Source organism: Oncorhynchus masou, chromosome 24 (assembly GCF_036934945.1).
Source record: "Oncorhynchus masou masou isolate Uvic2021 chromosome 24, UVic_Omas_1.1, whole genome shotgun sequence".
In the NCBI taxonomy this organism is placed as follows: Eukaryota; Metazoa; Chordata; class Actinopteri; order Salmoniformes; family Salmonidae; genus Oncorhynchus; species Oncorhynchus masou.
The window spans coordinates 117,992,406-118,017,612 of record NC_088235.1 but is presented as its reverse complement, the minus strand read 5'-3'; the positions used below and the strand labels follow the sequence as shown (position 1 = coordinate 118,017,612).

At 49.5% G+C, this 25,207-nt stretch overlaps 1 protein-coding gene across 2 annotated transcripts in view; it reads right to left on the bottom strand.

The window, feature by feature from the left end:
* chd1l (chromodomain helicase DNA binding protein 1-like) overlaps positions 1-25,207 on the bottom strand; it is an 87,152-nt gene that overhangs the window by 32,889 nt on the left and 29,056 nt on the right. For both annotated transcript variants that reach the window (XM_064936250.1, XM_064936251.1), the window contains 2 exons: positions 21,390-21,543; positions 1,790-1,967 (listed from right to left, as the gene is read on the bottom strand). In XM_064936250.1, coding sequence (XP_064792322.1) covers positions 1,790-1,967; positions 21,390-21,543 — 332 coding nt within the window. The remainder of the gene's footprint in view (positions 1-1,789; positions 1,968-21,389; positions 21,544-25,207) is intronic.

Below are 25,207 nucleotides of genomic sequence, written 5' to 3'. Positions count from 1 at the left end.
GAGAGAGAGACAGGGAGAGAGAGACAGGGAGGGAGAAAGGGACAGGGACAATAACAGGGACAGGGAGACAGGGAGAGAGAGAGACAGTGAGAGAGAGAGACAGTGAGAGAGAGAGAGACAGTGAGAGAGAGAGAGACAGTGAGAGAGAGAGAGACAGTGAGAGAGAGACAGTGAGAGAGAGAGAGACAGTGAGAGAGAGAGAGACAGTGAGAGAGAGACAGTGAGAGCGAGAGAGAGACAGTGAGAGCGAGAGAGAGACAGGGAGAGAGCGAGACAGGGAGAAAGGGACAGGGACAAAAAGAGGGACAGGGAGAGGGAGACAGGGAGAGAGAGAGACAGTGAGAGAGAGAGACAGTGAGAGAGAGAGAGACAGTGAGAGAGAGACAGTGAGAGAGAGAGAGACAGTGAGAGCGAGAGAGAGACAGTGAGAGCGAGAGAGAGACAGGGAGAGAGCGAGACAGGGAGAGAGCGAGACAGGGAGAGAGCGAGACAGGGAGAGAGCGAGACAGGGAGAGGGGAAAACATGAATAACTAAAGATGTGTTATTGTCATATGCAAAAGACTCAGTGTAATGTGTTGTTTTAGAGGCTCAGCCATAAGTAATACAGCAACTCTGGAGCAAATCAGGATTAAGTGATTTGCTCGGGTATTCGAACCAATAACCTGCTGGTTACTGGCCCAACACTCTAACCACTAGGCTACCTGCTAGTTACTGGCCCAACGCTCTAACCACTAGGCTACCTGCTGGTTACTAGTCCAACACTAACCACTAGGCTACCTGCTGGTTACTAGTCCAACACTCTAACCACTAGGCTACCTGCTGGTTACTGGCCCAACGCTCTAACCACTAGGCTACCTGCTCTAACCACTAGGCTACCTGCTCTAACCACTAGGCTACCTGCTGGTTACTGGCCCAATGCTCTAACCACTAGGCTACCTGCTGGTTACTGGTCCAACACTCTAACCACTAGGCTACCTGCTGGTTACTGGCCCAATGCTCTAACCACTAGACTACCTGAAGGTTACTGGCCCAACGCTCTAACCACTAGGCTACCTGCTCTAACCACTAGGCTACCTGCTCTAACCACATGGCTACCTGCTGGTAACTGGCCCAATGCGCTAACCACTAGGCTACCTGCTGGTAACTGGTCCAATGCGCTAACCACTAGGCTACCTGCTGGTAACTGGTCCAATGCGCTAACCATTAGGCTAGCTGCTGGTTACTGGCCCAACGCTCTAACCACTAGGCTACCTGCTCTAACCACTAGGCTACCTGCTCTAACCACTAGGCTACCTGCTGGTTACTGGCCCAATGCTCTAACCACTAGGCTACCTGCTGGTTACTGGTCCAACACTCTAACCACTAGGCTACCTGCTGGTTACTGGCCCAATGCTCTAACCACTAGACTACCTGAAGGTTACTGGCCCAACGCTCTAACCACTAGGCTACCTGCTCTAACCACTAGGCTACCTGCTCTAACCACATGGCTACCTGCTGGTAACTGGCCCAATGCGCTAACCACTAGGCTACCTGCTGGTAACTGGTCCAATGCGCTAACCACTAGGCTACCTGCTGGTAACTGGTCCAATGCGCTAACCATTAGGCTAGCTGCTGGTTACTGGCCCAATGCTCTAACCACTAGGCTACCTAGGCACTACTGTTAATCAGGGACCCTAGGGAATATAATGCAATTTGGGATGCACACTAATAGTGTAGAGTAGTGGAGGTTTGCAGTGTAGATTGATGCCAGGTTTTGCTGTGGGGCCTCCATGAGCTTTTGCTACTCACTCTGTCCCTCAGATTCTCCCTCCTCTGTGGACAGGTCCTTGGTCTGGGTGGGGGCTTCATCAGTCAGCCACTCCCCGTCTCTAGACTGACCCAGGATCAGACCCATGTTCACAGCCTGGATGGAGCTCTCTTCTGACGACAACAGCTTGTCCACTCCAAACTTCAGGATCTCGCTGAGCTGGAGAGAGACAGATGGAACAGGATGGATGAGGAGAGAAGAAGGGCAGAATAGCCTGTTGATGGGACAGTGAGGTGTCAGGAAGGGCAGAGTAGCCCGTTGATGGGACAGTGAGGTGTCAGGAAGGGCAGAGTAGCCCGTTGATGGGACACCGAGGTGTCAGGAAGGGCAGAGTAGCCCGTTGATGGGACAGTGAGGTGTCAGGAAGGGCAGAGTAGCCCGTTGATGGGACAGTGAGGTGTCAGGAAGGGCAGAGTAGCCCGTTGATGGGACACCGAGGTGTCATGAAAGAAATGGTTGCTGTTGCCAGGTTTACTGACTGTGCGTTGCCAGGTTTACTGACCGTGCGTTGCCAGGTTTACTGACCGTGCGTTGCCAGGTTTACTGACCGTGGTTACTGACCGTGCGTTGCCAGGTTTACTGACCGTGCGTTGCCAGGTTTACTGACCGTGGTTACTGACCGTGTGTTGCAAGGTTTACTGACCGTGCGTTGCCAGGTTTACTGACCGTGCGTTGCAAGGTTTACTGACCGTGTGTTGCCAGGTTTACTGACCGTGTGTTGCCAGGTTTACTGACCGTGTGTTGCCAGGTTTACTGACCGTGGTTACTGACCGTGCGTTGCCAGGTTTACTGACCGTGGTTACTGACCGTGCGTTGCCAGGTTTACTGACCGTGTGTTGCCAGGTTTACTGACCGTGTGTTGCCAGGTTTACTGACCGTGGTTACTGACCGTGTGTTGCCAGGTTTACTGACCGTGGTTACTGACCGTGTGTTGCCAGGTTTACTGACCGTGCGTTGCCAGGTTTACTGACCGTGGTTACTGACCGTGCGTTGCCAGGTTTACTGACCGTGCGTTGCCAGGTTTACTGACCGTGGTTACTGACCCTGTGTTGCCAGGTTTACTGACCGTGGTTACTGACCGTGTGTTGCCAGGTTTACTGACCGTGGTTACTGACCGTGTGTTGCCAGGTTTACTGACCGTGTGTTGCCAGGTTTACTGACCGTGGTTACTGACCGTGCGTTGCCAGGTTTACTGACCGTGCGTTGCCAGGTTTACTGACCGTGGTTACTGACCGTGCGTTGCCAGGTTTACTGACCGTGCGTTGCCAGGTTTACTGACCGTGGTTACTGACCGTGCGTTGCCAGGTATACTGACCGTGCGTTGCCAGGTTTACTGACCGTGCGTTGCCAGGTTTACTGACCGTGCGTTGCCAGGTTTACTGACCGTGGTTACTGACCGTGCGTTGCCAGGTTTACTGACCGTGTGTTGCCAGGTTTACTGACCGTGTGTTGCCAGGTTTACTGACCGTGTGTTGCCAGGTTTACTGACCGTGGTTACTGACCGTGCGTTGCCAGGTTTACTGACCGTGTGTTGCCAGGTTTACTGACCGTGCGTTGCCAGGTTTACTGACCGTGTGTTGCCAGGTTTACTGACCGTGGTTACTGACCGTGTGTTGCCAGGTTTACTGACCGTGGTTACTGACCGTGTGTTGCCAGGTTTACTGACCGCGGCGTTGCCAGGTTTACTGACCGTGGTTACTGACCGTGCGTTGCCAGGTTTACTGACCGTGCGTTGCCAGGTTTACTGACCGTGGTTACTGACCCTGTGTTGCCAGGTTTACTGACCGTGGTTACTGACCGTGTGTTGCCAGGTTTACTGACCGTGGTTACTGACCGTGTGTTGCCAGGTTTACTGACCGTGTGTTGCCAGGTTTACTGACCGTGGTTACTGACCGTGCGTTGCCAGGTTTACTGACCGTGTGTTGCCAGGTTTACTGACCGTGCGTTGCCAGGTTTACTGACCGTGCGTTGCCAGGTTTACTGACCGTGCGTTGCCAGGTTTACTGACCGTGCGTTGCCAGGTTTACTGACCGTGGTTACTGACCGTGTGTTGCCAGGTTTACTGACCGTGCGTTGCCAGGTTTACTGACCGTGGTTACTGACCGTGTGTTGCCAGGTTTACTGACCGTGGTTACTGACCGTGTGTTGCCAGTTTTACTGACCGTGCGTTGCCAGGTTTACTGACCGTGCGTTGCCAGGTTTACTGACCGTGCGTTGCCAGGTTTACTGACCGTGTGTTGCCAGGTTTACTGACCGTGGTTACTGACCGTGTGTTGCCAGGTTTACTGACCGTGCGTTGCCAGGTTTACTGACCGTGCGTTGCCAGGTTTACTGACCGTGGTTACTGACCGTGTGTTGCCAGGTTTACTGACCGTGGTTACTGACCGTGTGTTGCCAGTTTTACTGACCGTGCGTTGCCAGGTTTACTGACCGTGGTTACTGACCGTGTGTTGCCAGGTTTACTGACCGTGGTTACTGACCGTGTGTTGCCAGGTTTACTGACCGTGGTTACTGACCGTGTGTTGCCAGGTTTACTGACCGTGGTTACTAACCGTGTGTTGCCAGGTTTACTGACCGTGGTTACTGACCGTGTGTTGCCAGGTTTACTGACCGTGGTTACTGACCGTGTGTTGCCAGGTTTACTGACCGTGGTTACTGACCGTGTGTTGCCAGGTTTACTGACCGTGTGTTGCCAGGTTTACTGACCGTGTGTTGCCAGGTTTACTGACCGTGTGTTGCCAGGTTTACTGACCGTGGTTACTGACCGTGTGTTGCCAGGTTTACTGACCGTGGTTACTGACCGTGCGTTGCCAGGTTTACTGACTGTGGTTACTGACCGTGGTTACTGACCGTGTGTTGCCAGGTTTACTGACCGTGCGTTGCCAGGTTTACTGACTGTGGTTGCTGACCGTGCGTTGCCAGGTTTACTGACCGTGGTTACTGACCGTGCGTTGCCAGGTTTACTGACCGTGGTTACTGACCGTGCGTTGCCAGGTTTACTGACCGTGGTTACTGACCGTGCGTTGCCAGGTTTACTGACCGTGGTTACTGACCGTGTGTTGCCAGGTTTACTGACCGTGTGTTGCCAGGTTTACTGACCGTGTGTTGCCAGGTTTACTGACCGTGGTTACTGACCGTGTGTTGCCAGGTTTACTGACCGTGTGTTGCCAGGTTTACTGACCGTGCGTTGCCAGGTTTACTGACCGTGTGTTGCCAGGTTTACTGACCGTGTGTTGCCAGGTTTACTGACCGTGGTTACTGACCGTGTGTTGCCAGGTTTACTGACCGTGCGTTGCCAGGTTTACTGACTGTGGTTACTGACCGTGTGTTGCCAGGTTTACTGACCGTGTGTTGCCAGGTTTACTGACCGTGGTTACTGACCGTGTGTTGCCAGGTTTACTGACCGTGGTTACTGACCGTGTGTTGCCAGGTTTACTGACAGTGTGTTGCCAGGTTTACTGACCGTGTGTTGCCAGGTTTACTGACCGTGGTTACTGACCGTGTGTTGCCAGGTTTACTGACCGTGTGTTGCCAGGTTTACTGACCGTGTGTTGCCAGGTTTACTGACCGTGGTTACTGACCGTGTGTTGCCAGGTTTACTGACCGTGGTTACTGACCGTGCGTTGCCAGGTTTACTGACCGTGGTTACTGACCGTGTGTTGCCAGGTTTACTGACCGTGGTTACTGACCGTGTGTTGCCAGGTTTACTGACTGTGGTTACTGAACGTGCGTTGCCAGGTTTACTGACCGTGGTAACTGACCGTGTGTTGCCAGGTTTACTGACCGTGGTTACTGACCGTGTGTTGCCAGGTTTACTGACCGTGGTTACTGACCGTGTGTTGCCAGGTTTACTGACCGTGGTTACTGACCGTGTGTTGCCAGGTTTACTGACCGTGTGTTGCCAGGTTTACTGACCGTGGTTACTGACCGTGTGTTGCCAGGTTTACTGACCGTGCGTTGCCAGGTTTACTGACTGTGGTTACTGACCGTGTGTTGCCAGGTTTACTGACCGTGTGTTGCCAGGTTTACTGACCGTGGTTACTGACCGTGTGTTGCCAGGTTTACTGACCGTGTGTTGCCAGGTTTACTGACCGTGTGTTGCCAGGTTTACTGACCGTGGTTACTGACCGTGTGTTGCCAGGTTTACTGACCGTGTGTTGCCAGGTTTACTGACCGTGTGTTGCCAGGTTTACTGACCGTGGTTACTGACCGTGCGTTGCCAGGTTTACTGACCGTGGTTACTGACCGTGCGTTGCCAGGTTTACTGACCGTGGTTACTGACCGTGCGTTGCCAGGTTTACTGACCGTGTGTTGCCAGGTTTACTGACCGTGCGTTGCCAGGTTTACTGACCGTGCGTTGCCAGGTTTACTGACCGTGGTTACTGACCGTGTGTTGCCAGGTTTACTGACCGTGGTTACTGACCGTGTGTTGCCAGGTTTACTGACCGTGGTTACTGACCGTGTGTTGCCAGGTTTACTGACCGTGGTTACTGACCGTGTGTTGCCAGGTTTACTGACCGTGGTTACTGACCGTGTGTTGCCAGGTTTACTGACCGTGGTTACTGACCGTGTGTTGCCAGGTTTACTGACGGTGGTTACTGACCGTGGTTACTGACCGTGGTTACTGACCGTGTGTTGCCAGGTTTACTGACCGTGTGTTGCCAGGTTTACTGACCGTGTGTTGCCAGGTTTACTGACCGTGCGTTGCCAGGTTTACTGACTGTGGTTACTGACCGTGTGTTGCCAGGTTTACTGACCGTGTGTTGCCAGGTTTACTGACCGTGTGTTGCCAGGTTTACTGACCGTGTGTTGCCAGGTTTACTGACCGTGCGTTGCCAGGTTTACTGACTGTGGTTACTGACCGTGTGTTGCCAGGTTTACTGACCGTGTGTTGCCAGGTTTACTGACTGTGGTTACTGACCGTGCGTTGCCAGGTTTACTGACCGTGGTAACTGACCGTGTGTTGCCAGGTTTACTGACCGTGGTTACTGACCGTGTGTTGCCAGGTTTACTGACCGTGGTTACTGACCGTGTGTTGCCAGGTTTACTGACCGTGGTTACTGACCGTGTGTTGCCAGGTTTACTGACTGTGGTTACTGACCGTGTGTTGCCAGGTTTACTGACCGTGGTTACTGACCGTGTGTTGCCAGGTTTACTGACCGTGTGTTGCCAGGTTTACTGACTGTGGTTACTGACCGTGTGTTGCCAGGTTTACTGACTGTGGTTACTGACCGTGTGTTGCCAGGTTTACTGACCGTGTGTTGCCAGGTTTACTGACTGTGGTTACTGACCGTGCGTTGCCAGGTTTACTGACCGTGGTAACTGACCGTGTGTTGCCAGGTTTACTGACCGTGGTTACTGACCGTGTGTTGCCAGGTTTACTGACCGTGGTTACTGACCGTGTGTTGCCAGGTTTACTGACCGTGGTTACTGACCGTGTGTTGCCAGGTTTACTGACTGTGGTTACTGACCGTGTGTTGCCAGGTTTACTGACCGTGGTTACTGACCGTGTGTTGCCAGGTTTACTGACCGTGTGTTGCCAGGTTTACTGACCGTGTTGCCAGGTTTACTGACCGTTGCCAGGTTTACTGACCGTGTGTTGCCAGGTTTACTGACCGTGGTTACTGACCGTGTGTTGCCAGGTTTACTGACCGTGGTTACTGACCGTGTGTTGCCAGGTTTACTGACCGTGGTTACTAACCGTGTGTTGCCAGGTTTACTGACCGTGGTTACTGACCGTGTGTTGCCAGGTTTACTGACCGTGGTTACTGACCGTGTGTTGCCAGGTTTACTGACCGTGGTTACTGACCGTGTGTTAACAGGTTTACTGACCGTGTGTTGCCAGGTTTACTGACCGTGTGTTGCCAGGTTTACTGACCGTGTGTTGCCAGGTTTACTGACCGTGGTTACTGACCGTGTGTTGCCAGGTTTACTGACCGTGGTTACTGACCGTGCGTTGCCAGGTTTACTGACTGTGGTTACTGACCGTGGTTACTGACCGTGTGTTGCCAGGTTTACTGACCGTGCGTTGCCAGGTTTACTGACTGTGGTTGCTGACCGTGCGTTGCCAGGTTTACTGACCGTGGTTACTGACCGTGCGTTGCCAGGTTTACTGACCGTGGTTACTGACCGTGCGTTGCCAGGTTTACTGACCGTGGTTACTGACCGTGCGTTGCCAGGTTTACTGACCGTGGTTACTGACCGTGTGTTGCCAGGTTTACTGACCGTGTGTTGCCAGGTTTACTGACCGTGTGTTGCCAGGTTTACTGACCGTGGTTACTGACCGTGTGTTGCCAGGTTTACTGACCGTGTGTTGCCAGGTTTACTGACCGTGCGTTGCCAGGTTTACTGACCGTGTGTTGCCAGGTTTACTGACCGTGTGTTGCCAGGTTTACTGACCGTGGTTACTGACCGTGTGTTGCCAGGTTTACTGACCGTGCGTTGCCAGGTTTACTGACTGTGGTTACTGACCGTGTGTTGCCAGGTTTACTGACCGTGTGTTGCCAGGTTTACTGACCGTGGTTACTGACCGTGTGTTGCCAGGTTTACTGACCGTGGTTACTGACCGTGTGTTGCCAGGTTTACTGACAGTGTGTTGCCAGGTTTACTGACCGTGTGTTGCCAGGTTTACTGACCGTGGTTACTGACCGTGTGTTGCCAGGTTTACTGACCGTGTGTTGCCAGGTTTACTGACCGTGTGTTGCCAGGTTTACTGACCGTGGTTACTGACCGTGTGTTGCCAGGTTTACTGACCGTGGTTACTGACCGTGCGTTGCCAGGTTTACTGACCGTGGTTACTGACCGTGTGTTGCCAGGTTTACTGACTGTGGTTACTGACCGTGTGTTGCCAGGTTTACTGACCGTGGTTACTGACCGTGTGTTGCCAGGTTTACTGACCGTGTGTTGCCAGGTTTACTGACCGTGGTTACTGACCGTGTGTTGCCAGGTTTACTGACCGTGCGTTGCCAGGTTTACTGACTGTGGTTACTGACCGTGTGTTGCCAGGTTTACTGACAGTGTGTTGCCAGGTTTACTGACCGTGGTTACTGACCGTGTGTTGCCAGGTTTACTGACCGTGTGTTGCCAGGTTTACTGACCGTGTGTTGCCAGGTTTACTGACCGTGGTTACTGACCGTGTGTTGCCAGGTTTACTGACCGTGTGTTGCCAGGTTTACTGACCGTGTGTTGCCAGGTTTACTGACCGTGGTTACTGACCGTGTGTTGCCAGGTTTACTGACCGTGGTTACTGACCGTGCGTTGCCAGGTTTACTGACCGTGGTTACTGACCGTGCGTTGCCAGGTTTACTGACCGTGTGTTGCCAGGTTTACTGACCGTGCGTTGCCAGGTTTACTGACCGTGCGTTGCCAGGTTTACTGACCGTGGTTACTGACCGTGTGTTGCCAGGTTTACTGACCGTGGTTACTGACCGTGTGTTGCCAGGTTTACTGACCGTGGTTACTGACCGTGTGTTGCCAGGTTTACTGACCGTGGTTACTGACCGTGTGTTGCCAGGTTTACTGACCGTGGTTACTGACCGTGTGTTGCCAGGTTTACTGACCGTGGTTACTGACCGTGTGTTGCCAGGTTTACTGACCGTGTGTTGCCAGGTTTACTGACCGTGTGTTGCCAGGTTTACTGACCGTGTGTTGCCAGGTTTACTGACCGTGTGTTGCCAGGTTTACTGACCGTGGTTACTGACCGTGTGTTGCCAGGTTTACTGACCGTGGTTACTGACCGTGCGTTGCCAGGTTTACTGACTGTGGTTACTGACCGTGGTTACTGACCGTGTGTTGCCAGGTTTACTGACCGTGCGTTGCCAGGTTTACTGACTGTGGTTGCTGACCGTGCGTTGCCAGGTTTACTGACCGTGGTTACTGACCGTGCGTTGCCAGGTTTACTGACCGTGGTTACTGACCGTGCGTTGCCAGGTTTACTGACCGTGGTTACTGACCGTGCGTTGCCAGGTTTACTGACCGTGGTTACTGACCGTGTGTTGCCAGGTTTACTGACCGTGTGTTGCCAGGTTTACTGACCGTGTGTTGCCAGGTTTACTGACCGTGGTTACTGACCGTGTGTTGCCAGGTTTACTGACCGTGTGTTGCCAGGTTTACTGACCGTGCGTTGCCAGGTTTACTGACCGTGTGTTGCCAGGTTTACTGACCGTGTGTTGCCAGGTTTACTGACCGTGGTTACTGACCGTGTGTTGCCAGGTTTACTGACCGTGGTTACTGACCGTGTGTTGCCAGGTTTACTGACAGTGTGTTGCCAGGTTTACTGACCGTGTGTTGCCAGGTTTACTGACCGTGGTTACTGACCGTGTGTTGCCAGGTTTACTGACCGTGTGTTGCCAGGTTTACTGACCGTGTGTTGCCAGGTTTACTGACCGTGGTTACTGACCGTGTGTTGCCAGGTTTACTGACCGTGGTTACTGACCGTGCGTTGCCAGGTTTACTGACCGTGGTTACTGACCGTGTGTTGCCAGGTTTACTGACTGTGGTTACTGAACGTGCGTTGCCAGGTTTACTGACCGTGGTAACTGACCGTGTGTTGCCAGGTTTACTGACCGTGGTTACTGACCGTGTGTTGCCAGGTTTACTGACCGTGGTTACTGACCGTGTGTTGCCAGGTTTACTGACCGTGTGTTGCCAGGTTTACTGACCGTGGTTACTGACCGTGTGTTGCCAGGTTTACTGACCGTGCGTTGCCAGGTTTACTGACTGTGGTTACTGACCGTGTGTTGCCAGGTTTACTGACCGTGTGTTGCCAGGTTTACTGACCGTGGTTACTGACCGTGTGTTGCCAGGTTTACTGACCGTGTGTTGCCAGGTTTACTGACCGTGTGTTGCCAGGTTTACTGACCGTGGTTACTGACCGTGTGTTGCCAGGTTTACTGACCGTGTGTTGCCAGGTTTACTGACCGTGTGTTGCCAGGTTTACTGACCGTGGTTACTGACCGTGCGTTGCCAGGTTTACTGACCGTGGTTACTGACCGTGCGTTGCCAGGTTTACTGACCGTGTGTTGCCAGGTTTACTGACCGTGCGTTGCCAGGTTTACTGACCGTGCGTTGCCAGGTTTACTGACCGTGTGTTGCCAGGTTTACTGACCGTGCGTTGCCAGGTTTACTGACTGTGGTTACTGACCGTGTGTTGCCAGGTTTACTGACCGTGTGTTGCCAGGTTTACTGACCGTGGTTACTGACCGTGTGTTGCCAGGTTTACTGACCGTGTGTTGCCAGGTTTACTGACCGTGTGTTGCCAGGTTTACTGACCGTGGTTACTGACCGTGTGTTGCCAGGTTTACTGACCGTGTGTTGCCAGGTTTACTGACCGTGTGTTGCCAGGTTTACTGACCGTGGTTACTGACCGTGTGTTGCCAGGTTTACTGACCGTGGTTACTGACCGTGCGTTGCCAGGTTTACTGACCGTGGTTACTGACCGTGCGTTGCCAGGTTTACTGACCGTGTGTTGCCAGGTTTACTGACCGTGTGTTGCCAGGTTTACTGACCGTGCGTTGCCAGGTTTACTGACTGTGGTTACTGACCGTGTGTTGCCAGGTTTACTGACCGTGTGTTGCCAGGTTTACTGACTGTGTGTTGCCAGGTTTACTGACCGTGTGTTGCCAGGTTTACTGACCGTGCGTTGCCAGGTTTACTGACTGTGGTTACTGACCGTGTGTTGCCAGGTTTACTGACCGTGTGTTGCCAGGTTTACTGACTGTGGTTACTGACCGTGCGTTGCCAGGTTTACTGACCGTGGTAACTGACCGTGTGTTGCCAGGTTTACTGACCGTGGTTACTGACCGTGTGTTGCCAGGTTTACTGACCGTGGTTACTGACCGTGTGTTGCCAGGTTTACTGACCGTGGTTACTGACCGTGTGTTGCCAGGTTTACTGACTGTGGTTACTGACCGTGTGTTGCCAGGTTTACTGACCGTGGTTACTGACCGTGTGTTGCCAGGTTTACTGACCGTGTGTTGCCAGGTTTACTGACTGTGGTTACTGACCGTGCGTTGCCAGGTTTACTGACTGTGGTTACTGACCGTGTGTTGCCAGGTTTACTGACCGTGTGTTGCCAGGTTTACTGACTGTGGTTACTGACCGTGCGTTGCCAGGTTTACTGACCGTGGTAACTGACCGTGTGTTGCCAGGTTTACTGACCGTGGTTACTGACCGTGTGTTGCCAGGTTTACTGACCGTGGTTACTGACCGTGTGTTGCCAGGTTTACTGACCGTGGTTACTGACCGTGTGTTGCCAGGTTTACTGACTGTGGTTACTGACCGTGTGTTGCCAGGTTTACTGACCGTGGTTACTGACCGTGTGTTGCCAGGTTTACTGACCGTGTGTTGCCAGGTTTACTGACCGTGTGTTGCCAGGTTTACTGACCGTGTGTTGCCAGGTTTACTGACCGTGGTTACTGACCGTGTGTTGCCAGGTTTACTGACCGTGGTTACTGACCGTGTGTTGCCAGGTTTACTGACCGTGGTTACTGACCGTGTGTTGCCAGGTTTACTGACCGTGGTTACTGACCGTGTGTTGCCAGGTTTACTGACCGTGGTTACTGACCGTGTGTTAACAGGTTTACTGACCGTGTGTTGCCAGGTTTACTGACCGTGTGTTGCCAGGTTTACTGACCGTGTGTTGCCAGGTTTACTGACCGTGTGTTGCCAGGTTTACTGACCGTGGTTACTGACCGTGTGTTGCCAGGTTTACTGACCGTGGTTACTGACCGTGCGTTGCCAGGTTTACTGACTGTGGTTACTGACCGTGGTTACTGACCGTGTGTTGCCAGGTTTACTGACCGTGCGTTGCCAGGTTTACTGACTGTGGTTGCTGACCGTGCGTTGCCAGGTTTACTGACCGTGGTTACTGACCGTGCGTTGCCAGGTTTACTGACCGTGGTTACTGACCGTGCGTTGCCAGGTTTACTGACCGTGGTTACTGACCGTGCGTTGCCAGGTTTACTGACCGTGGTTACTGACCGTGCGTTGCCAGGTTTACTGACCGTGGTTACTGACCGTGTGTTGCCAGGTTTACTGACCGTGTGTTGCCAGGTTTACTGACCGTGTGTTGCCAGGTTTACTGACCGTGGTTACTGACCGTGTGTTGCCAGGTTTACTGACCGTGTGTTGCCAGGTTTACTGACCGTGCGTTGCCAGGTTTACTGACCGTGTGTTGCCAGGTTTACTGACCGTGTGTTGCCAGGTTTACTGACCGTGGTTACTGACCGTGTGTTGCCAGGTTTACTGACCGTGCGTTGCCAGGTTTACTGACTGTGGTTACTGACCGTGTGTTGCCAGGTTTACTGACCGTGTGTTGCCAGGTTTACTGACCGTGGTTACTGACCGTGTGTTGCCAGGTTTACTGACCGTGGTTACTGACCGTGTGTTGCCAGGTTTACTGACAGTGTGTTGCCAGGTTTACTGACCGTGTGTTGCCAGGTTTACTGACCGTGGTTACTGACCGTGTGTTGCCAGGTTTACTGACCGTGTGTTGCCAGGTTTACTGACCGTGTGTTGCCAGGTTTACTGACCGTGGTTACTGACCGTGTGTTGCCAGGTTTACTGACCGTGGTTACTGACCGTGCGTTGCCAGGTTTACTGACCGTGGTTACTGACCGTGTGTTGCCAGGTTTACTGACTGTGGTTACTGACCGTGTGTTGCCAGGTTTACTGACCGTGGTTACTGACCGTGTGTTGCCAGGTTTACTGACCGTGTGTTGCCAGGTTTACTGACCGTGGTTACTGACCGTGTGTTGCCAGGTTTACTGACCGTGCGTTGCCAGGTTTACTGACTGTGGTTACTGACCGTGTGTTGCCAGGTTTACTGACAGTGTGTTGCCAGGTTTACTGACCGTGGTTACTGACCGTGTGTTGCCAGGTTTACTGACCGTGTGTTGCCAGGTTTACTGACCGTGTGTTGCCAGGTTTACTGACCGTGGTTACTGACCGTGTGTTGCCAGGTTTACTGACCGTGTGTTGCCAGGTTTACTGACCGTGTGTTGCCAGGTTTACTGACCGTGGTTACTGACCGTGTGTTGCCAGGTTTACTGACCGTGGTTACTGACCGTGCGTTGCCAGGTTTACTGACCGTGGTTACTGACCGTGCGTTGCCAGGTTTACTGACCGTGTGTTGCCAGGTTTACTGACCGTGCGTTGCCAGGTTTACTGACCGTGCGTTGCCAGGTTTACTGACCGTGGTTACTGACCGTGTGTTGCCAGGTTTACTGACCGTGGTTACTGACCGTGTGTTGCCAGGTTTACTGACCGTGGTTACTGACCGTGTGTTGCCAGGTTTACTGACCGTGGTTACTGACCGTGTGTTGCCAGGTTTACTGACCGTGGTTACTGACCGTGTGTTGCCAGGTTTACTGACCGTGGTTACTGACCGTGTGTTGCCAGGTTTACTGACCGTGTGTTGCCAGGTTTACTGACCGTGTGTTGCCAGGTTTACTGACCGTGTGTTGCCAGGTTTACTGACCGTGGTTACTGACCGTGTGTTGCCAGGTTTACTGACCGTGGTTACTGACCGTGCGTTGCCAGGTTTACTGACTGTGGTTACTGACCGTGGTTACTGACCGTGTGTTGCCAGGTTTACTGACCGTGCGTTGCCAGGTTTACTGACTGTGGTTGCTGACCGTGGCGTTTGCCAGGTTTACTGACCGTGGTTACTGACCGTGCGTTGCCAGGTTTACTGACCGTGGTTACTGACCGTGCGTTGCCAGGTTTACTGACCGTGGTTACTGACCGTGCGTTGCCAGGTTTACTGACCGTGGTTACTGACCGTGTGTTGCCAGGTTTACTGACCGTGTGTTGCCAGGTTTACTGACCGTGTGTTGCCAGGTTTACTGACCGTGGTTACTGACCGTGTGTTGCCAGGTTTACTGACCGTGTGTTGCCAGGTTTACTGACCGTGCGTTGCCAGGTTTACTGACCGTGTGTTGCCAGGTTTACTGACCGTGTTGCCAGGTTTACTGAACGAGGTTACTGACCGTGTGTTGCCAGGTTTACTGACCGTGGTTACTGACCGTGTGTTGCCAGGTTTACTGACAGTGTGTTGCCAGGTTTACTGACCGTGTGTTGCCAGGTTTACTGACCGTGGTTACTGACCGTGTGTTGCCAGGTTTACTGACCGTGTGTTGCCAGGTTTACTGACCGTGTGTTGCCAGGTTTACTGACCGTGGTTACTGACCGTGTGTTGCCAGGTTTACTGACCGTGGTTACTGACCGTGCGTTGCCAGGTTTACTGACCGTGGTTACTGACCGTGTGTTGCCAGGTTTACTGACTGTGGTTACTGAGCGTGCGTTGCCAGGTTTACTGACCGTGGTAACTGACCGTGTGTTGCCAGGTTTACTGACCGTGGTTACTGACCGTGTGTTGCCAGGTTTACTGACCGTGGTTACTGACCGTGTGTTGCCAGGTTTACTGACCGTGTGTTGCCAGGTTTACTGACCGTGGTTACTGACCGTGTGTTGCCAGGTTTACTGACCGTGCGTTGCCAGGTTTACTGACTGTGGTTACTGACCGTGTGTTGCCAGGTTTACTGACCGTGTGTTGCCAGGTTTACTGACCGTGGTTACTGACCGTGTGTTGCCAGGTTTACTGACCGTGTGTTGCCAGGTTTACTGACCGTGGTTACTGACCGTGTGTTGCCAGGTTTACTGACCGTGTGTTGCCAGGTTTACTGACCGTGTGTTGCCAGGTTTACTGACCGTGGTTACTGACCGTGCGTTGCCAGGTTTACTGACCGTGGTTACTGACCGTGCGTTGCCAGGTTTACTGACCGTGTGTTGCCAGGTTTACTGACCGTGCGTTGCCAGGTTTACTGACCGTGCGTTGCCAGGTTTACTGACCGTGTGTTGCCAGGTTTACTGACCGTGGTTACTGACCGTGTGTTGCCAGGTTTACTGACCGTGCGTTGCCAGGTTTACTGACTGTGGTTACTGACCGTGTGTTGCCAGGTTTACTGACCGTGTGTTGCCAGGTTTACTGACCGTGGTTACTGACCGTGTGTTGCCAGGTTTACTGACCGTGTGTTGCCAGGTTTACTGACCGTGTGTTGCCAGGTTTACTGACCGTGGTTACTGACCGTGTGTTGCCAGGTTTACTGACCGTGTGTTGCCAGGTTTACTGACCGTGTGTTGCCAGGTTTACTGACCGTGGTTACTGACCGTGTGTTGCCAGGTTTACTGACCGTGGTTACTGACCGTGCGTTGCCAGGTTTACTGACCGTGGTTACTGACCGTGCGTTGCCAGGTTTACTGACCGTGTGTTGCCAGGTTTACTGACCGTGCGTTGCCAGGTTTACTGACCGTGCGTTGCCAGGTTTACTGACCGTGGTTACTGACCGTGTGTTGCCAGGTTTACTGACCGTGGTTACTGACCGTGTGTTGCCAGGTTTACTGACCGTGGTTACTGACCGTGTGTTGCCAGGTTTACTGACCGTGGTTACTGACCGTGTGTTGCCAGGTTTACTGACCGTGGTTACTGACCGTGTGTTGCCAGGTTTACTGACCGTGGTTACTGACCGTGTGTTGCCAGGTTTACTGACCGTGGTTACTGACCGTGGTTACTGACCGTGGTTACTGACCGTGTGTTGCCAGGTTTACTGACCGTGTGTTGCCAGGTTTACTGACCGTGTGTTGCCAGGTTTACTGACCGTGCGTTGCCAGGTTTACTGACTGTGGTTACTGACCGTGTGTTGCCAGGTTTACTGACCGTGTGTTGCCAGGTTTACTGACCGTGTGTTGCCAGGTTTACTGACCGTGTGTTGCCAGGTTTACTGACCGTGCGTTGCCAGGTTTACTGACTGTGGTTACTGACCGTGTGTTGCCAGGTTTACTGACCGTGTGTTGCCAGGTTTACTGACTGTGGTTACTGACCGTGCGTTGCCAGGTTTACTGACCGTGGTAACTGACCGTGTGTTGCCAGGTTTACTGACCGTGGTTACTGACCGTGTGTTGCCAGGTTTACTGACCGTGGTTACTGACCGTGTGTTGCCAGGTTTACTGACCGTGGTTACTGACCGTGTGTTGCCAGGTTTACTGACTGTGGTTACTGACCGTGTGTTGCCAGGTTTACTGACCGTGGTTACTGACCGTGGTTACTGACCGTGTGTTGCCAGGTTTACTGACCGTGTGTTGCCAGGTTTACTGACCGTGTGTTGCCAGGTTTACTGACCGTGTGTTGCCAGGTTTACTGACCGTGGTTACTGACCGTGTGTTGCCAGGTTTACTGACCGTGGTTACTGACCGTGTGTTGCCAGGTTTACTGACCGTGGTTACTAACCGTGTGTTGCCAGGTTTACTGACCGTGGTTACTGACCGTGTGTTGCCAGGTTTACTGACCGTGGTTACTGACCGTGTGTTGCCAGGTTTACTGACCGTGCGTTGCCAGGTTTACTGACCGTGCTTTGCCAGGTTTACTGACCGTGGTTACTGACCGTGCGTTGCCAGGTTTACTGACCGTGCGTTGCCAGGTTTACTGACCGTGGTTACTGACCGTGCGTTGCCAGGTTTACTGACCGTGGTTACTGACCGTGCGTTGCCAGGTTTACTGACCGTGCGTTGCCAGGTTTACTGACCGTGCGTTGCCAGGTTTACTGACCGTGGTTACTGACCGTGCGTTGCCAGGTTTACTGACCGTGGTTACTGACCGTGCGTTGCCAGGTTTACTGACCGTGCGTTGCCAGGATTACTGACCGTGCGTTGCCAGGTTTACTGACCGTGCGTTGCCAGGTTTACTGACCGTGGTTACTGACCGTGCGTTGCCAGGTTTACTGACTGTGCGTTGCCAGGTTTACTGACCGTGGTTACTGACCGTGCGTTGCCAGGTTTACTGACCGTGGTTACTGACCGTGCGTTGCCAGGTTTACTGACCGTGGTTACTGACCGTGTGTTGCCAGGTTTACTGACCGTGGTTACTGACCGTGTGTTGCCAGGTTTACTGATCGTGTGTTGCCAGGTTTACTGACCGTGCGTTGCCAGGTTTACTGACCGTGCGTTGCCAGGTTTACTGACCGTGTGTTGCCAGGTTTACTGACCGTGGTTACTGACCGTGTGTTGCCAGGTTTACTGACCGTGCGTTGCCAGGTTTACTGACTGTGGTTACTGACCGTGTGTTGCCAGGTTTACTGACCGTGTGTTGCCAGGTTTACTGACCGTGGTTACTGACCGTGTGTTGCCAGGTTTACTGACCGTGTGTTGCCAGGTTTACTGACCGTGTGTTGCCAGGTTTACTGACCGTGGTTACTGACCGTGTGTTGCCAGGTTTACTGACCGTGTGTTGCCAGGTTTACTGACCGTGTGTTGCCAGGTTTACTGACCGTGGTTACTGACCGTGTGTTGCCAGGTTTACTGACCGTGGTTACTGACCGTGCGTTGCCAGGTTTACTGACCGTGGTTACTGACCGTGCGTTGCCAGGTTTACTGACCGTGTGTTGCCAGGTTTACTGACCGTGCGTTGCCAGGTTTACTGACCGTGCGTTGCCAGGTTTACTGACCGTGGTTACTGACCGTGTGTTGCCAGGTTTACTGACCGTGGTTACTGACCGTGTGTTGCCAGGTTTACTGACCGTGGTTACTGACCGTGTGTTGCCAGGTTTACTGACCGTGGTTACTGACCGTGTGTTGCCAGGTTTACTGACCGTGGTTACTGACCGTGTGTTGCCAGGTTTACTGACCGTGGTTACTGACCGTGTGTTGCCAGGTTTACTGACCGTGGTTACTGACCGTGGTTACTGACCGTGGTTACTGACCGTGTGTTGCCAGGTTTACTGACCGTGTGTTGCCAGGTTTACTGACCGTGTGTTGCCAGGTTTACTGACCGTGCGTTGCCAGGTTTACTGACTGTGGTTACTGACCGTGTGTTGCCAGGTTTACTGACCGTGTGTTGCCAGGTTTACTGACCGTGTGTTGCCAGGTTTACTGACCGTGTGTTGCCAGGTTTACTGACCGTGCGTTGCCAGGTTTACTGACTGTGGTTACTGACCGTGTGTTGCCAGGTTTACTGACCGTGTGTTGCCAGGTTTACTGACTGTGGTTACTGACCGTGCGTTGCCAGGTTTACTGACCGTGGTAACTGACCGTGTGTTGCCAGGTTTACTGACCGTGGTTACTGACCGTGTGTTGCCAGGTTTACTGACCGTGGTTACTGACCGTGTGTTGCCAGGTTTACTGACCGTGGTTACTGACCGTGTGTTGCCAGGTTTACTGACTGTGGTTACTGACCGTGTGTTGCCAGGTTTACTGACCGTGGTTACTGACCGTGGTTACTGACCGTGTGTTGCCAGGTTTACTGACCGTGTGTTGCCAGGTTTACTGACCGTGTGTTGCCAGGTTTACTGACCGTGTGTTGCCAGGTTTACTGACCGTGGTTACTGACCGTGTGTTGCCAGGTTTACTGACCGTGGTTACTGACCGTGTGTTGCCAGGTTTACTGACCGTGGTTACTAACCGTGTGTTGCCAGGTTTACTGACCGTGGTTACTGACCGTGTGTTGCCAGGTTTACTGACCGTGGTTACTGACCGTGTGTTGCCAGGTTTACTGACCGTGGTTACTGACCGTGTGTTGCCAGGTTTACTGACCGTGGTTACTGACCGTGTGTTGCCAGGTTTACTGACCGTGTGTTGCCAGGTTTACTGACCGTGGTTACTGACCGTGTGTTGCCAGGTTTACTGACCGTGGTTACTGACCGTGCGTTGCCAGGTTTACTGACTGTGGTTACTGACCGTGTGTTGCCAGGTTTACTGACCGTGTGTTGCCAGGTTTACTGACCGTGTGTTGCCAGGTTTACTGACCGTGGTTACTGACCGTGTGTTGCCAGGTTTACTGACCGTGGTTACTGACCGTGCGTTGCCAGGTTTACTGACCGTGGTTACTGACCGTGCGTTGCCAGGTTTACTGACCGTGGTTACTGACCGTGTGTTGCCAGGTTTACTGACCGTGTGTTGCCAGGTTTACTGACCGTGGTTACTGACCGTGTGTTGCCAGGTTTAATGACCGTGCGTTGCCAGGTTTACTGACTGTGGTTACTGACCGTGCGTTGCCAGGTTTACTGACCGTGGTTACTGACCGTGTGTTGCCAGGTATACTGACCGTGGTTACTGACCGTGCGTTGCCAGGTTTACTGACCATGGTTACTGACCGTGTGTTGCCAGGTTTACTGACCGTGGTTACTGACCGTGCGTTGCCAGGTTTACTGACCGTGGTTACTGACCGTGCGTTGCCAGGTTTACTGACCGTGCGTTGCCAGGTTTACTGACCGTGGTTACTGACCGTGCGTTGCCAGGTTTACTGACCGTGCGTTGCCAGGTTTACTGACCGTGGTTACTGACCGTGTGTTGCCAGGTTTACTGACCGTGTGTTGCCAGGTTTACTGACCGTGTGTTGCCAGGTTTACTGACCGTGCGTTGCCAGGTTTACTGACCGTGCTTTGCCAGGTTTACTGACCGTGGTTACTGACCGTGCGTTGCCAGGTTTACTGACCGTGCGTTGCCAGGTTTACTGACCGTGGTTACTGACCGTGCGTTGCCAGGTTTACTGACCGTGGTTACTGACCGTGCGTTGCCAGGTTTACTGACCGTGCGTTGCCAGGTTTACTGACCGTGCGTTGCCAGGTTTACTGACCGTGGTTACTGACCGTGCGTTGCCAGGTTTACTGACCGTGGTTACTGACCGTGCGTTGCCAGGTTTACTGACCGTGCGTTGCCAGGATTACTGACCGTGCGTTGCCAGGTTTACTGACCGTGCGTTGCCAGGTTTACTGACCGTGGTTACTGACCGTGCGTTGCCAGGTTTACTGACTGTGCGTTGCCAGGTTTACTGACCGTGGTTACTGACCGTGCGTTGCCAGGTTTACTGACCGTGGTTACTGACCGTGCGTTGCCAGGTTTACTGACCGTGGTTACTGACCGTGTGTTGCCAGGTTTACTGACCGTGGTTACTGACCGTGCGTTGCCAGGTTTACTGACTGTGCGTTGCCAGGTTTACTGACCGTGGTTACTGACCGTGCGTTGCCAGGTTTACTGACCGTGGTTACTGACCGTGTGTTTCCAGGTTTACTGACCGTGGTTACTGACCGTGTGTTGCCAGGTTTACTGACCGTGGTTACTGACCGTGTGTTGCCAGGTTTACTGACCGTGGTTACTGACCGTGTGTTGCCAGGTTTACTGACCGTGTGTTGCCAGGTTTACTGACTGTGGTTACTGACCGTGTGTTGCCAGGTTTACTGACCGTGCGTTGCCAGGTTTACTGACCGTGCGTTGCCAGGTTTACTGACTGTGCGATATGTATTGTGAATTTTACGATTCTGTATATATTGCGAATCGCCTCTGCGATTCAATGTCCCAAACATATTGCTCACTATATGTCTGCTGTAGAGGGACAAGAGAGAGCCATGAAAAACTAGTTTTGATCAGTTATGGAAATAAAAGTGCTGAAAACATGTTGACTCACTTATAAAGAAGAGTTTTGGCGCAGGTACAGCCTATAAAATAATCATATTGTGATAATAATTGTAGGCATTTTTTTCCTCCCATCACCAGTTGCCAGGTTACTGACGGTATGTTGCCAGGGTTACTGACCTGCAGACCGGCAGCAGCAGAGTGGGTGTGGTTAAGCAGAGAGAAACGCCCCTCTTCTATCACTGTGTTGGTAAGGCTGAGCTTAGAACTTGCCCGGGAGTACACAATCTCCTCTACCGTATCCCTCCCCAGGAGCCGGATCACCTTCACAGCCCTGTTAAATAGACCTCTGGTTACCCCACCACAGACTTATATACATGCATAAGTAAGAGAATATATAGCAGCTAATATATATTATTATTAACTCAGGGCCCTAGTGCTACTATATATTATTATTAACTCAGGGCCCTAGTGCTAATATATATTATTATTATTAACTCAGGGCCCTAGTGCTAATATATATTATTATTATTGACTCAGGGCCCTAGTGCTAATATATATTATTATTATTAACTCAGGGCCCTAGTGCTAATATATATTATTATTATTAACTCAGGGCCCTAGTGCTAATATATATTATTATTATTGACTCAGGGCCCTAGTGCTAATATATATTATTATTATTATTATTAACTCAGGGCCCTAGTGCTACTATATATTATTATTAACTCAGGGCCCTAGTGCTAATATATATTATTATTATTATTAACTCAGGGCCCTAGTGCTACTATATATATTATTATTAACTCAGGGCCCTAGTGAAAATATATATTATTATTATTAACTCAGGGCCCTAGTGCTAATATATATTATTATTATTAACTCAGGGCCCTAGTGCTAATATATATATTATTATTAACTCAGGGCCCTAGTGCTAATATATATTATTATTAACTCAGGGCCCTAGTGCTAATATATATTATTATTAACTCAGGGCCCTAGTGCTAATATATATTATTATTATTAACTCAGGGCCCTAGTGCTAATATATATTATTATTATTAACTCAGGGCCCTAGTGCTAATATATATTATTATTATTATTAACTCAGGGCCCTAGTGCTACTATATATTATTATTATTAACTCAGGGCCCTAGTGCTACTATATATTATTATTATTAACTCAGGGCCCTAGTGCTAATATATATTATTATTATTAACTCAGGGCCCTAGTGCTAATATATATTATTATTAACTCAGGGCCCTAGTGCTAATATATATTATTATTATTAACTCAGGGCCCTAGTGCTAATATATATTATTATTATTAACTCAGGGCCCTAGTGCTAATATATATTATTATTATTAACTCAGGGCCCTAGTGCTAATATATATTATTATTATTAACTCAGGGCCCTAGTGCTAATATATATTATTATTAACTCAGGGCCCTAGTGCTAATATATATATTATTAACTCAGGGCCCTAGTGCTACTATATATTATTAACTCAGGGCCCTAGTGCTAATATATATTATTATTATTGACTCAGGGCCCTAGTGCTAATATATATTATTATTAACTCAGGGCCCTAGTGCTAATATATATATTATTAACTCAGGGCCCTAGTGCTAATATATATTATTATTATTAACTCAGGGCCCTAGTGCTAATATATATTATTATTATTAACTCAGGGCCCTAGTGCTAATATATGTTATTATTATTAACTCAGGGCCCTAGTGCTAATATATATTATTATTATTAACTCAGGGCCCTAGTGCTACTATATATTATTAACTCAGGGCCCTAGTGCTAATATATATTATTATTATTAACTCAGGGCCCTAGTGCTAATATATATTATTATTATTAACTCAGGGCCCTAGTGCTAATATATATTATTATTATTATTAACTCAGGGTCCTAGTGCTAATATATATTATTATTAAGTCAGGGCCCTAGTGCTAATATATATTATTATTAACTCAGGGCCCTAGTGCTAATATATATTATTATTAACTCAGGGCCCTAGTGCTAATATATATTATTATTATTATTATTATTATTATTATTATTAACTCAGGGCCCTAGTGCTAATATATATTATTATTATTATTAACTCAGGGCCCTAGTGCTACTATATATATTATTATTAACTCAGGGCCCTAGTGAAAATATATATTATTATTATTAACTCAGGGCCCTAGTGCTAATATATATTATTATTATTAACTCAGGGCCCTAGTGCTAATATATATATTATTATTGACTCAGGGCCCTAGTGCTAATATATATTATTATTAACTCAGGGCCCTAGTGCTAATATATATTATTATTAACTCAGGGCCCTAGTGCTAATATATATTATTATTATTAACTCAGGGCCCTAGTGCTAATATATATTATTATTATTAACTCAGGGCCCTAGTGCTAATATATATTATTATTATTATTAACTCAGGGCCCTAGTGCTACTATATATTATTATTATTAACTCAGGGCCCTAGTGCTACTATATATTATTATTATTAACTCAGGGCCCTAGTGCTAATATATATTATTATTATTAACTCAGGGCCCTAGTGCTAATATATATTATTATTAACTCAGGGCCCTAGTGCTAATATATATTATTATTATTAACTCAGGGCCCTAGTGCTAATATATATTATTATTATTAACTCAGGGCCCTAGTGCTAATATATATTATTATTATTAACTCAGGGCCCTAGTGCTAATATATATTATTATTATTAACTCAGGGCCCTAGTGCTAATATATATTATTATTAACTCAGGGCCCTAGTGCTAATATATATATTATTAACTCAGGGCCCTAGTGCTACTATATATTATTAACTCAGGGCCCTAGTGCTAATATATATTATTATTATTGACTCAGGGCCCTAGTGCTAATATATATTATTATTAACTCAGGGCCCTAGTGCTAATATATATATTATTAACTCAGGGCCCTAGTGCTAATATATATTATTATTATTAACTCAGGGCCCTAGTGCTAATATATATTATTATTATTAACTCAGGGCCCTAGTGCTAATATATGTTATTATTATTAACTCAGGGCCCTAGTGCTAATATATATTATTATTATTAACTCAGGGCCCTAGTGCTACTATATATTATTAACTCAGGGCCCTAGTGCTAATATATATTATTATTATTAACTCAGGGCCCTAGTGCTAATATATATTATTATTATTAACTCAGGGCCCTAGTGCTAATATATATTATTATTATTATTAACTCAGGGTCCTAGTGCTAATATATATTATTATTAAGTCAGGGCCCTAGTGCTAATATATATTATTATTAACTCAGGGCCCTAGTGCTAATATATATTATTATTAACTCAGGGCCCTAGTGCTAATATATATTATTATTATTATTATTATTATTATTATTATTATTAACTCAGGGCCCTAGTGCTAATATATATTATTATTATTATTATTATTAAGTCAGGGTCCTAGTGCTAATATATATTATTATTATTAACTCAGGGCCCTAGTGCTAATATATATTATTATTAACTCAGGGCCCTAGTGCTACTATATATTATTATTAACTCAGGGCCCTAGTGCTAATATATATTATTATTATTGACTCAGGGCCCTAGTGCTAATATATATTATTATTGACTCAGGGTCCTAGTGCTAATATATATTATTATTAACTCAGGGCCCTAGTGCTAATATATATTATTATTAACTCAGGGCCCTAGTGCTAATATATATATTATTATTATTATTAACTCAGGGCCCTAGTGCTAATATATATTATTATTATTAACTCAGGGCCCTAGTGCTAATATATATTATTATTATTAACTCAGGGCCCTAGTGCTAATATATATTATTATTAACTCAGGGCCCTAGTGCTAATATATATTATTATTATTAACTCAGGGCCCTAGTGCTAATATATATTATTATTATTAACTCAGGGCCCTAGTGCTAATACATATTATTATTAA